Raw genomic sequence first — 13719 nt, 5'->3', positions numbered from 1 at the left:
AGTGCTGGGGAGTGGCTGCAGATATGATGAGGCATGGCTCGCCTGCCACTCACCTCCTGCTGTGCATCCTGGTTCCTAACAGGCCATGACTGGTACTGACTGGTCTGCAGCACTGGGTTCGGCGACCCCCGCTCTTGGTTATATGGAGAGAGAATGGAAAGTGGTTCTGAGGCCTGAGCTCCGGGACTTCTCACATTTACAGGCCTAGGTGGAGAGGATGGAAAAGATTAGGAAAAGCAGCCAGTGAAGCAAGAAAGGGCCCTCAGGAGTAGTGTCCAGAAGCAAGTGGGGAAAAGGTTTCGGAAGAGGGATCAATGCTGATAGGTTGGGTAGGTGAGGCTGAGTCAGCATTGGATTTGGCAACGTGTGAGTCACGGGTGACGTGGACAAGAGCAAATCCCGATTCACTGGCGGTACTAAAGCCTGATTAGAGGACAGAGAGTGAAGACAGCGAGTACAGACAAGTCTTTTACATTTTTCTGTAAAGTAGAGAATGGAGAAATCGAGGTAGGAGCTAGAGAAGGAGTGGGCCAAATGAAGTTTTTTTAAAGAAAAGGAGACAGTACGACAGGCTCGTAAGCTAGCGGGAATGGCACAATAGTGAGGAAAAGTTTGATGATGCAAGAGAGCAGGACAGTAGTTGGAGAGATGTCCCTGATGAGGCAGGAAGAGGTGGGATCCAGTGTGGGTGGCTTTAGCTAGGCATGTGGGCAGTTCATCCAGACAGTAGGGAAGGCAGAGCAGGTATGAACAGATGCAAGTGTGTCTCTGCCTTGTGCGGGAACCTGTCTTGTCTTTTCTTCTGTGTAGTAGGTTCCCTGAGAACAGAGACCCTGTTCGTCAAGTTTTTATATCATAACCTTCACTTGAGAGTCAGCTCCTACTTAATATATATGTATTTGAGGCAATATATGTTAGGAGTCTTAGATTTTTAATAAATATTGCAAATCAGTTGGAGTTAGCTTAAAAAAATGAAGCAGAATTCGTTGGTAAGGTTAGACAGGCTTTTTATTGAATTGACAAGTAGGAGTACGGCCATGGCCAGGCAAGGAATGGAGCCAGTATTTGGAAGGATGTCAGCACTCTATCTGGTTCCTAGCTCTTATTATATCCTGAAAATCAACTTCGTTTTTCCATTTCACTGCAGATCAGCTTTGTCTGCTGCTTAGTCTGTGTAGCAGAAGATGATTGTACCTCTTTAAAGTTATATTTCCAGACATAAGCATAGATTGTCTCTAGGGCCTAATTCCCAAATCCTAGGTCAAAGAACTGGATTAGATTAGTTGATTGGGTGTCCATTACTGGACCAGTCAGCCGTGTGGCCATGGAAACAGGGAACATGTGACTCTAGTAGTTGGAAGCTCTCCTGGTGGGTAGGACCAGAAGTCGCCAGAGAGGAGGGCCTGGGAAGACACTTCAGTCAGTCTCATGTAGTGAGTGGTAGGTAGGTAGGTAGATGTGTGTGAGGTGGGGGGCGGGGAGGGGCGCGCAGGAAGATGGAGGGATGGATGGATGGATGGATGTTTTAGCTGTGTCATCAAATAATCCTAACAGTCCAGGAACCTGGAATGAAAGAAGGATGGCTCTCTGCAGTGGTCTTAATGTCAGAGTGCTGTGGGGAGACTTTTGCGAATAGAGCTGTTACTACAGCTGAGGATGTAGAGCAGGCCACTGAAGAAAGGAAGCTTATTGCTACCAGCCAAGGCTTTCTAGAAACTTCTTTCTTTTTTTCTTACCAGGAAGCTAGGAGTATTCTCCTGCATAGTTGATTTGCCTTCCAGCTGCTAAAGAGTAACAGTTTTCATCTTTGACAGGGCCTACCTTCTAAAATTAAGCTGAGCCATACGATAGCCTTGTTCTTTTAGCAAGCCTGGGGCAGGTGGGCCAGTCCAGTCTCTTCGGGTAGTTTGAGGAAACCATGGTGTCCTTCTCTCCTCCCACTATTTGGAACTGGTCTTCCTATAACGCAGTCTCCCGCTTCCTTCTTAGGATACCCAAAGCCAGAGGTGACCTGGTACAAGGATGACATGGAGCTAGACCGCTACTGTGGCTTGCCAAAATACAAGATCACTCATCAGGGCAACCGTCACACACTGCAGCTCTTTAGGTAAGGGAGAGGGTCCTTCTCTGTCCTCTGTGCCCTTCTGAGGGTCCAGTGGCCCAAGCCTGCCCTTAGGAGTGGAGTTAGCTGGATGAAGATGCGCAGGCAGGATCTGGAGGTGGAGGGTGAGGTGCTGCTGCTGAGTTGAACCACCTGGTAAACTGCGTCTGTCTGTGGCGTCTGGGATCTCCTAAGGCCAGGGTGGGAGTGTTTCTGACAGCCCGAGAGCTGAGTGCAACCATAGGAGGTCCTGACCCACGGAAGCATTTTCCATGAGATCAGCTGCCAAAAAAAGGTCCTGTGTCATTCTTTACAAGGGGCTGTATGGGTCACCTGCTTCTGCAGGGAGCTCTCCTGGGCCCCAAGTCTAATCCCTCCTGGAAAAGCATGACCTTGGTCAGCTCCCGCCCTCTTGCTGGCTCAGTTTCCTCAACTGCAATGGAGAGTGTTGGACGTGCTTATGTCTGAGGTGGGCTTGACACTTGGGGCAGGACTTGCAGGGGCTGGGGCAGCTCACTCGGCTCTGAGAGGCTCTGGCTGCGGGGAGTGGGAGCCTCTCATCTCCCAGGAGCGGAGAGTTGGTATCTAATGCTCCTGCCTCCAGGTGTCAAGAAGACGATGCCGCCATCTACCAGGCCTCTGCCCAGAATTCCAAGGGCATAGTGTCCTGCTCCGGCGTCCTAGAGGTGGGCACCATGACTGAGTACAAGATCCATCAGCGCTGGTTCGCCAAGCTGAAGCATAAGGCTGCGGCAAAGATGCGTGAGATTGAGCAGAGCTGGAAGCACGGGAAAGAGGCAGCAGGAGAGGCCGACACCCTGCGCAAGCTCAGCCCCGACCGCTTCCAGCGAAAGCGGCGGCTGAGTGGGGCTGAGGTGCCAGTCCCCTCGGCTCCAACTAGAGAGGCTGAGGACAGCACCCAGGTGGCTTGGCAAGAGGTGGGGACTGAGTCTAGTCAGCACCCCGGTTTGGGCCTGATGAACAATTTTGCCTCCGGAGAGGTTACCACCAATGGGGATGCTGCCCCCGAGAATGGGGAGGCTGGGGAGCACGGCCTATTGACATACATCTGTGAGGCCATGGAGCTGGGGTCTCAGAGACCCCCCAAAAAGGAGTCTGGGGCCAAGAAGAAAAAGAAAGATGAGGAACCTAAGCCAGGCCTACGGAAGCCAGAGTTAGAGAAGGCAGCGCTAGGCGACCATTCTGAAAACTGTGGCCCCAGTACAGACAAGCCTGACTCTTGTGGGACACAGAGGCCCATGGACACAGAGCAGGTTCACACCCAGCCCAGAGGTAGGGCTACGCGGGGGCCTGGGTCTTCCAGAGTAGATAGTACCAGGAAGCCAGCCTCTGCCATGGGCTCTCCAGACCAGGCCCAGAATGCCCTGGCCGCAGCCCCTCATGGGGAGGGGGTGTCCCACACCCCAAGTGGCAGGGCGCCTGGAGAAATGCCCTCAGGGAAGATGCCCGGTGAGGCCACAGGTGAGAGGGGGCCTACTGCTCCTGGCCAGCCCACACCCTCAGCCCCCCAGCCAAATAGGCCTTTCAACAGGAAGAGATTTGCCCCTCCGAAGCCCAAAGTGGAGCCAACTGCCAACAGCAAGCCTGATTCTTCCATGAGTCAGGCTCCAGGACCTGGAGCCCAGAGCTTAGGGAAGGCCCCACCTGAGGACTCTCCCCAAGTGCCCACACCCCCTGCCCGGCGGAGACACGGCACCCGGGACAGCCCCCTGCAGGGACAAGCAGGCTACAGGACTCCAGGAGAGGTAAGTGCGGGTGCTGGGTGCCTGGAGGCTGCTCTGGGAAGCTGACCTCATGGAAACTCTTGCTGCAACAGCTCGGCAGCCAGTGAGCAGTGGGATATTTATAGAAGGGGTGGGGCGAGGATGGAGTGCCAGCCAGGAACAGGGGGCCACAGGCCCGGCCAGGCATGTGGGCAACACAGCCTGACTGACCCTCTCATCTGACAGTGTGGGAGTTCACAGCCAAGAGGACTGTGCCCCAGAGGGAGGTGGGGGAAGACTACATTCTTTGGAGAGGAAGGCAGTGGAGGGTTTTCTGTGAGCTCTCCTGAAGCAACAGTTCACAGAGCAGGAGTGTGCTGTAGAAAATTTTAAAATATCAAATGTCTAGGGAATTCTGGTTTAATGTGGGTTTCTATCTTTTGGAGTCAAGTGTACCTACATGTGACTCTAGCTATCCTTTACATTGTGTGACCTTGGACAAGTTGTAAAATCAGAATAATAATGAGACGTTCATAGGGCAGTTGCAAGAATCGACTTGTGCACAAGTCGATATGCACAAGACCTTTCTTAGCACAGGTCTTGTGCATATTAAGAACTAAATAAGTGGCAGTAGGTATACGATACTCCTGTAGTGGAAGGCAGAGGTAGACTGTCGTACATAGGAACAGAGTGTCATCATTTTCTGGGGATCAGATAGCCAACAGAAAAGATGATGTTGTGTGGAGACGTGGTTAGAGGGTCTCTGCTCTTCAAAGAAAGAGGCGGGAGTGGGGGGACAGCACTAAGGCGTTTGAAGGGGAGGAGAGGCGGAGAGAGTGGGATTGAGAGAATGGACAGAGGGGAAACAGTTTGTCTCCGTTGGTCACTGTTCCATGTTTCAGGGAGCAGAGGGCAGGCAGTATGTCGCAGGAGTTCAGTGAGCCAGAGTGTTTTATAGTGGGGCGGAACGAGGAGTTTTCTTATGAGTGACAGAAAGAAAAAGTGTTTCAGGAGTTGGGGTAAGGTGTATAAGATACATAGGATGTACATACACTGAGAAATTATTGGTGGTTTATCTGAATTCATATTTAACCAGGTATCTTTTATTTCTTTTTGCTAAATCTGGCAACCCTAAGTGGAGACAGCATTTTGGCGGGAAATAAGATGACACTGTTCCTTGGGATGGAGAGAGCAGGAGTCTGTGTCCCAGGAAACAGGAGCAGCTGCAAGCAGTGTGTCACAGGAGTTGGGCAGAGGACAGATAGCTTCTTGGAACTGTGAGGGAAATAGATGAGGGACAAGCTGCTATAGCACTTCATGGAGGGCGAAGTGAAAGGGATGCTTCATGGACAGGGAGGACCTGCCCTTCCCATCAAGAGATCTTTCATGAGGGACAGAGGAGAGACCGGTTTCAAGTGTGAACAGGGAAAATGGTTTTATTTCAGTGGGTACTGAAGTCAGTCATTCAGAGGGCGATGGAGTGGGGCAGACCTCAAACCAGCCTCTGGAATCTGTTCATTGCCCTCAGGCCCTCATACTCAGTCTCAAGAGATTTTGGCATCTGGTGTGATGAGTTTTAGTGGCCTAGAAGGGGCCGCTCCGTGTGCCTGACAGCCTACAGGCTGGACAGCAGGGCCATGTTGTAGGATGGTCCTCATGGGCCCCTAGGGAGCTCATCTGGGAAGTGACCAGGCTGACTGCCAAGTCTGGGATTGAATCTGGCTTCTCTGCCCACAGCGGTAGAGAACGCCACAGCCGGGATTCTGAGAGGGCCCTCCATGCCTCTCAGTGGTGGGATGAGAGGGCTTGGGTGGCGTAGGCTCGGCAGAGGCTGACTGCAGTGGTTCTGCCATTTCTGCAAAAAGCATATATGGCTTTTTATTTTTTCATATTTTAGAAAAATTATGAGATATATACATATGAAAAATGCATTTAACATCTACATATATTTTGATGCTTTTGTTTTTTAGTGGCTGAATTTGATTGATTTTTCATATTCTCATACTTCCAGAACTTCTTAAAAAACACCTTATTTTTCTGATTATGAAAAAAACACATAGCCATAGTAGAAAATAATTGAGGGAAGCCCTAAAAATTCAAAGGAGAAAGTAAAAATTCACTTATAATTCTACCATAAAGAGACATCTTGGTGTATCTAACAGCCTTTCTGCGTATGTAGTTTTATTGGTTTTTAAATTTAATTTGCACTATTATTCTGATCAAATTTTACATCCTGCCTTCTTTCTTCTCATTATTTCATGAGCATTTTCTCATGGTTTCTAAAAATTATCTGAAAAACTTCAGTTTTAATGGTTGTATATGATGCCAGGGTATGCATATTTTAACCATTTCTTCCGTAGTGTTTATGCTTCCCCATTCTAAAGTTAGTTAAAAATGCATCTGTATTGTTTGAATTACTTCATTTTACTTTTAAATTAATCTGGAATTAATTTGCTCGTGTAAAGCATCAGTCTCTAGCTCAATTTTTGGTTAATAAATGGGTAATTTCCCTGATTATCATTTGTGCAATATTCAACCTTTATCTATTAGTTTGTAATAGTTCCTTAATATACTAATTTTTATACACACTAAAGTTTTAGTTCGTATACATATGTTTGTCATAATCCATTAATCTGTTTATTGATTTTTACAATAGAAGGATCTTGTTTTAATTATTATAGCTTAATTTTTGATAGAGCAACCCTCTTATACTTCTTTTAAAGCTTTTCTTAGCTATTCTCTCATGTTTATTTCTCTAGGAAAACTTTAGAATCATTGTTTGAAATTCTCCAAATTTCTAGATACCATTGTTTTCCACTTTGTATCTTTATAGTCACCATTTAAAAAACTATGTTTTAAAATGATGAATTATTTTTAAGAAGATCAAAAGCCCTGTTAAATCCTTTCATGGACAAATTAAAGTCAAATTTGCACTTCGAATGTTCTTTTAGTAAAACTTGCTAGATATATATTTTTAAACAACTTTATTTAAATATAATTTATATACCGTAACATTCACCTATTTACATCGCACAGTTCCATGTGTGCAGTGCAGAGTCACGCAGTCATTACCACAGTCCAGTTTCCATCACTGTGAAAAGGTCCCCATTCCGTTTTGCAGTTAATCCTTGTTCCCACTCCCAGATCCAGGTGACGACTGAGCCGTTCGTTCCATCTCTGTACCATTGGTATTTTGATTGGGATTGTATTAAGTATAAGAATTAATTTGGAAAAATCAATATCAATATTTATCTTTCTCATTTGGGAACTAGGTATTTATTTCAGTAATTCAAACCTGTCTTATCTTTTTAAAATATGGTTGTCTACTTCATATGGGCCTAGCATGTCTCTTGCTAGGATACTTTAAGGGTTTCTGCTTCTGGAATATGACGCCACTGCCCTCCTAGTCTGTCTTGATTTCCCTTCCTGGAAATAAGTGGGTCTCTGGTAGCTCAAGTGAGGCTTCCATCTTGGATATGGATGAGGAGCAGATGCTAGAACAGAGGCCTCTTGGGTTAAGAATGTCCAGAGACCCTCCCCTCGAGCCCAGCCATACTGTTCAGACAGCTCTCTCCCTCTGCAGAAGCAGTCTTGCCTAAAGATACTTAGTGAATGGGAACTAGCCATCAGTACCCTCAAAGGCTGCTTTTTAGTGCCCCAACATGACATCTTTGTGGCTGCTTCAGATCTCTGGAGTTGCGGTACAGGAGTGTAGGGACATCTGCCCAAATCTTCATAGGGGACAGTGGAGGTGTGGGAGAGCTCAGCTGAATGCCTTGAGACCTCAAAGTGTCTTTTTTTGAGAAGCCCTGTAAGTCCTGAAGATAACATTCCAAGATATGGGCACTCCCCTCCCATAATAAGCGCTGCTTGTTCTTGAGAGAATACATGAATAAGTGTTTTCTGATAGCGTTGACAGGAGGGGGCTTGAGGAGAGACATGACCCTTGCCTGAAGGAGTTACCAGTGAATCAGGAGACTAGACTCACACCAGACCATAAAGACCATAAGAGCAGAGGATCTGGGTGAAATGCATGGTGCAGCTATTTGATGACTTCGATAAGCAGATAGTAGCAGACAGATTGGGGAAGAAGACCAGAATTCAAAGTACAAGTGCACTGGTAGTGTTTACCTTTTTCTTTTTTCTTCATTCTTCTAGTATTCCCTGACCTGCTCTCAATGCAGTTGGGAACTCAGAAGTAAACATCAGCATGGACAGAGCGAGTTTCAGGAAAAGCCCTCTAGATCAGGCTTGATGAATAGGAAGGGATCTCTGGTAGTGGCAGCAGTGGCAGCAGAGGCAGCAGAGGCCATAGATGTCTAAAGCTTTGAGGTGGGAAATCTTCCATTTGGAGGAGTTGTGGTACCAAGAGCGTGGGATGAACCCCTGTTGCTTTTTTTCTCTCTTGGGTCTCTTCCCCAGAGCACAGGATCATATGTGACATGTATGAAAATATGTGACAGAGAAGGATAAATGAAGGCCCAGCTATCTGGCCAGAAGGACTTAAAAAGTACAGGAGAGATCATGGAGAGGGAGAAATTTGAGAAAGTGACTTCATAAGCTTTTTATAAATTTCTGGGCTTATTCCCAAGCCGTTCATGCATGAATCTGGTTCTGAACAGCCTATCAAAAATGTCAAAAATGGAAAAAAAAAATGTTGAAAATGGAGCTAAGAGACTATCTCATCCAAGTCTCAGACTGGCCACTGGGTGGCACACACATAGGACACAGATTATAGCACTGCAAAGGCTTTGAAACAGAACTGACATTTCAACTATAATCTCGGACGGCTGAATGGAACTTGAACACAACCAAGTAGATTGTCTGCTAAGTAAGACAAAGTATCCACATTCTCCACAGAATTTATACAAGAAACAGAGTCTCATTTAAAATGTTCAGGATACAATAAAAATGACTTAACATATGAAAAATAGGAAAACATCAGTTTACATGGCAAAAGACAGTTAAAGAATGCCAATGTCAAGATGGCAGAAATGTAGGAATTATCTGACTTTAAAGCAGGTACTGTAAAAATGTGACAAATAAGGGTGAATACTCTGGAAATAAATGGAAAAATAGAAAGTCTCAGGAAAGAAATGCAAGATAAAAAGAACCAAATTTTAATTTCGATATTGAATTGAAAAATACAGTAACTGAAATAAAAAGATTTGCTGCTTGGGTGCAATAACAGAATGAAGATGACAGGAAAGTCAGTGAACTTGAAGATAGACCAGTAGAAATTCAATGTGAATAAGAGAGAGGGGGGAAAAAAAAAAAGACAGGGAAAATCAGAGCCTCAGGGACCTGTGGTGCAGTATCAGAATATCTAACATTCATGTCACTGGAGATCTGGAAGGGGACAAGAAAGAGTGTGGTGCAGGAAAAAAAAACATGAAAAAATAATGGCCAAAAACATCCAAAATTTGGTAAAAGACATAAATATAGATGAAGCAGTTCAGCAACTCCCAAATAAGACACCCACAGAATTTCATGTCATCAAACTGCTGAGAACTAAATGTAACAACAACAACAAAACCCTTGAAAGTAGCAGAGAAAAATAATGCATTATTTATAGGGGAACAGTGATTCAGATGACTGCAGATTTCTCATCAGAAACAATGGAGGTCAAAAGGAAGTAGAATATTTTTTAACTGCTGAAAGAAAAGACCTTTTAATCTATAATTCTGTGTTCAGCAAACATATCTTTCAGTATTGAAGGCGAAATAAAGACATTCTCAGATAAAGAAAAACTAAGAAAATACATTGCTAGCACACCTGTTCTAAAAGATTTGCTAAATGGATAAAAGGGATCTTGTAATATCAGGAATGAAGGATGGGCAGCAGAAATGGTGACTGTCTGGGCAAACATAATAGATTATTCTTCTCTCGAATTCTTTAAAATATATTTGAAAATTAAAAAATACAAATTATAACATTGTAGGGTTTTCAATATATGTAAATCTAAAACATAAGAAAACTATAATATAAAGGAGAGAGGGTAATGGTGGTAAGATTACTACAGTTGGTGCTGAGATTACTGCATTTCACTTGAGGTGGTAAAATATTGACTCAAAGTAGACCGTGGGATATTAAGTAAGTGTGTGTGTGTGTGCGCGCGCATGTTGTGTGTATATGCATACACACACACACACACACACACACACACATACATATATATATATACAGTAAGCCCTGATCAATAATTAAAATACTATATGAAGAAATATAGTAGCCAGAGGAAAGAAAGAGCTATTAGAGGGATTGTTCTATAAACTATATAAATGTCTAATCAATGTACTGTATGCTTGAAACTAATAAAATTAAATTAAAAAAAAAGAAATATAGTAAAAATTATGAAATGTAAATTAAAGTGGAATACCAAAAACGTTCAGACACTCTAACAGAAGACAGGAAAGGGGAAACAGAGGAAGGAAAAACAAGGAATAAATAGAAAACAGATAATAAAATAATTGACCTAAATCCAAACATGTAAATAATTATATTAAATTTAAGTAAGAGAGATTGTGAGAATAGATCAAAATACATTCCCAACATTATGGTTTTTACAAGAAATTGACTTTAACTATAATGATATAGGTTTAAAAGTGAAATAATGGAAAATATGTACTATGGAAACATTAATCAATTGAAAACTAGAATGGCCATATTAATATCTAAAATAGACTTTAGAGCAACAAAAATTACCAGGTGAAAATAGTGAATTACCTAATGATAAAAGGTCGATTCAAGAAAACATAATAAAAAATGTGTTTGCCCCTAACAACAGCTTCAAAGTACATGAAGCAAAAACTGGCAGAACCGAAAGGAAAAATAGATCAATTACAGTTGGAGATTTTAACAGTCCTCTCTCAGTAATCAATTGAACTAGTAGACAGAAAATTAGTAAGGATAGGAAAAAACTGAACAGCTTTGTCACCCAACTGGATGTAACAGACACATAGAATATTCATTCTTTATAAGTGTATATAAAACATTCACTGAAATAGATCTTATTCAGGGCCATAAACAAACCTTTAACAAATATAAAATAATTGAAATTATACAAAATATACTCTGTGACCAAAATGGAATTAAACTAGAAATCAATGACAGAAAGATAATAGGAAGGTCTCCAAACACTTTTAAATTAAATGATACACTTTTGTGGGTCAAAGAGGAAAACCTCAAAGGTAATTGGGAAATATTTTGAACTAAACGAAAGTGAAAACACAACATATTGGAAATTTAGATGCTACCAATTCAGTGCTTTGAGAAAAATTTGTACTATTAAATATATTAGGAAAGAAGGAAAGTCTGAAATCAATAATCTAAGGAAGAGCAAAATACTCAGTGCAAGAAGAAGGAAGGAATATTAAAAGAGCAGAAAACAATGGTATTGAAAAGAAAATCTATGGAAAAGATAAACAAAAACCTCGTTACTTGAAACAATCAAATAATTATCAAAAGATAATATTGATATACTTCTAGCAAGACTCATGAAGGGAAAAAAAATGAGAGAAGACAAAATTACCAGGATTAAGGATGAAAGAGGGTCTTGGTTGTGATAATCACTTCGCAGTGTACAGGTATATCAAAACATCACATCGTACACTTTAAATATATACTATTTTATTTGTCAATTATATCTCAGTAAAGCTTAGAATGAAAGAGGATAGCACTAAAGAGTGTGCAACCATTAAAAAAAACAATAAAGGACTACTGTGAAAAGTTGATGCACATAAATTCAACATCTTAGATGAAATAGACTAATTCCTTAAAAACCACAAACTACCAAAACTCATGCAAAATGAAACAAGATAATTTTAACCTCTGTTAAAGAAATTGAATTTTTAATACAAAATTTTCGAAAAATATCTTTGGGACCAGATGGTTTCACTCGGGAATTCTAAACATTTAAGGATGATGAAACTTCAGTATCAGCCCTGGTCTGGGCTTCAAGGGTGAATCAGACTAGCTCCTTAATTTCTGAGAATTTATGGGGACCACGGAAAGACAGGATGGCAGGTTAATATTCTTTGTAATGAAGACGCTTACAGAGAACTCACCAGGTTCACCCTAGCTACACAAATTTATTTTTAAGAAATACATGACATTTCTCATTTTCAGTTTCAGATGTTGACACATACACCCCATAGTGTTAGGTCAGTGGTTGTACAGGAAGCATTCAATCAGTCATGTACCATATAGTTATTAAACACCACCTCTAACCCTGAGCCTGTGCCTGGCAGTCCTCAGAGGAGAAGATGTCACAGATTAGCAGGTGACACATGCATGGAACAAGTAACTACCACACAGAATGAAGGTATAGAATTAGGTACATTTGCCATGAGTGCATGGCGTAGGAAGCCAGTAACATTTTTGGGGGAGTAGAGGAGGGAACTCAGAATTCCTCATAGAAGAGAAGAAACTTGAATGAGGTCTTCAAGGAAGAGAAGAAGTCTTCCAGGTGGTCAAGGAGAAAGGTGAGAATATACAGCAGAGAAAAAAGCAAAGTGGTTATAAAATAGCACAGCGGTCAGTACAGTAAGTAGTGTCATAGGGCAGAGGGACCCAAGAGATGAACCTGAAGAGAGAGACCTGGGACCTTTGCTAAAGGACAGGCCTCATTGATCACACAAGGGTTTATTTATTTATTTCCATTTTAAACTGAATTTCGTTGAGTATGTGTCATATGCATGTGGTGTAAAATTAGAAAAGTATAAAGTGTGTAGAGAATATTAAATCTTTTCCCCATGTCTCCCCGCCCCCACTACCCAGTTCTTCTTCCTGAAGTCAGTTGAGCATCTTTCCAGGGCTGTTTTCTGTGCATTTACAAATACGTTTGCGCGTCTATATATTTTTCACATAAAAGTGGCATATGATACTTTCTACTCCATACTTTGCTTTTTCGTATATTCATTTGGAATGTGGTTGTACCATAATTCATTGGATCAGTCCGATGTTGATGGAATTTAGGTAATTTCTAGTCTGGCTATTATAAACTACACTGTGGTGAACATCCGTGTAAGGCCATTTGCACATTAAAGTATATCTGCAGGATAAATTCTTTAGAATGGAATTGTTGGTCAAAGGATAGAATCTGGCCTCATGGCAACAACATCTGCGTCCCTGTGGGTTTCTCTCTCCTGCTCCTATCAGTCTATCTGCCTACTCTAACATTTTTAGTTTTACTATTTTTAAATAAAGCCCAGTTGCTGTGTACAGAGACCATGTCGATGCCTGCTTCACCATCCCTGAGCTCACAGAGAGTGTTCTTAAACTTTTTGCTCTTTTAGGCTAGGGCTTTAGCCCTTATCCTGTAAGTGATGATAAGCCACTAGGAGGTTTTTAAGCGAGGAAGTGTCACAATCATATTTGTGTTTTGAAAAGATCACTTGGGCTGCAGTGAGGACACGAGTTTAGCAGAGACAATGAGTAGAGTCACGAGTATCAATTAGGCTTTGCAGTCGTCCAGGCAAGACAGGATTGTCGGCCGCTTGGATTAGGTAGTTGGCAGTGGAGACAGAGGGGAGGGGTTGGACACTGAGATGCTGAGGAAGTGGGTTCAGTCAGATTCAGGGACTGATGAGGCTGGGCGTGAGGGGAGTGAAGAGTTTTGGGCAAAAGTTCTGTTTTCCTGAGCCTTGTGTGCAAAGTTAGAATTTCCTTTGTAAATTTATATCTCTCCTGTCCATATCAGTATTTCTAATATCAGAAATCCAAAGAAGGTTCTAGTTTATGACTAATCACTATTGTTGGCTCCAAGCGTTTTTGTCTGTTAATGCCTTACTGGTTGTCAGAGAAGCTGGAGGAGCGTTTTTATTAAAATTCTTCAGTCAGTTGGACTTAACATTTGATGGCTCCTGATAGTCACCAAACTCTTCTATTTTTCCC

General features: G+C 42.6%; 1 protein-coding gene across 4 annotated transcripts in view; it reads left to right on the top strand.

The window, feature by feature from the left end:
- ALPK3 (alpha kinase 3) overlaps positions 1-13719 on the top strand; it is a 50670-nt gene that overhangs the window by 16448 nt on the left and 20503 nt on the right. For all 4 annotated transcript variants that reach the window (XM_023520990.1, XM_023520988.1, XM_023520987.1 and 1 more), the window contains 2 exons: positions 1990-2107; positions 2706-3867. In XM_023520990.1, the coding sequence (XP_023376758.1) occupies positions 1990-2107; positions 2706-3867 (1280 nt within the window). The remainder of the gene's footprint in view (positions 1-1989; positions 2108-2705; positions 3868-13719) is intronic.

This window comes from Pteropus vampyrus, unplaced genomic scaffold, assembly GCF_000151845.1.
Source record: "Pteropus vampyrus isolate Shadow unplaced genomic scaffold, Pvam_2.0 Scaffold286, whole genome shotgun sequence".
NCBI classification, from domain to species: domain Eukaryota; kingdom Metazoa; phylum Chordata; class Mammalia; order Chiroptera; family Pteropodidae; genus Pteropus; species Pteropus vampyrus.
This window is presented reverse-complemented; position numbering and strand designations above follow the sequence as displayed.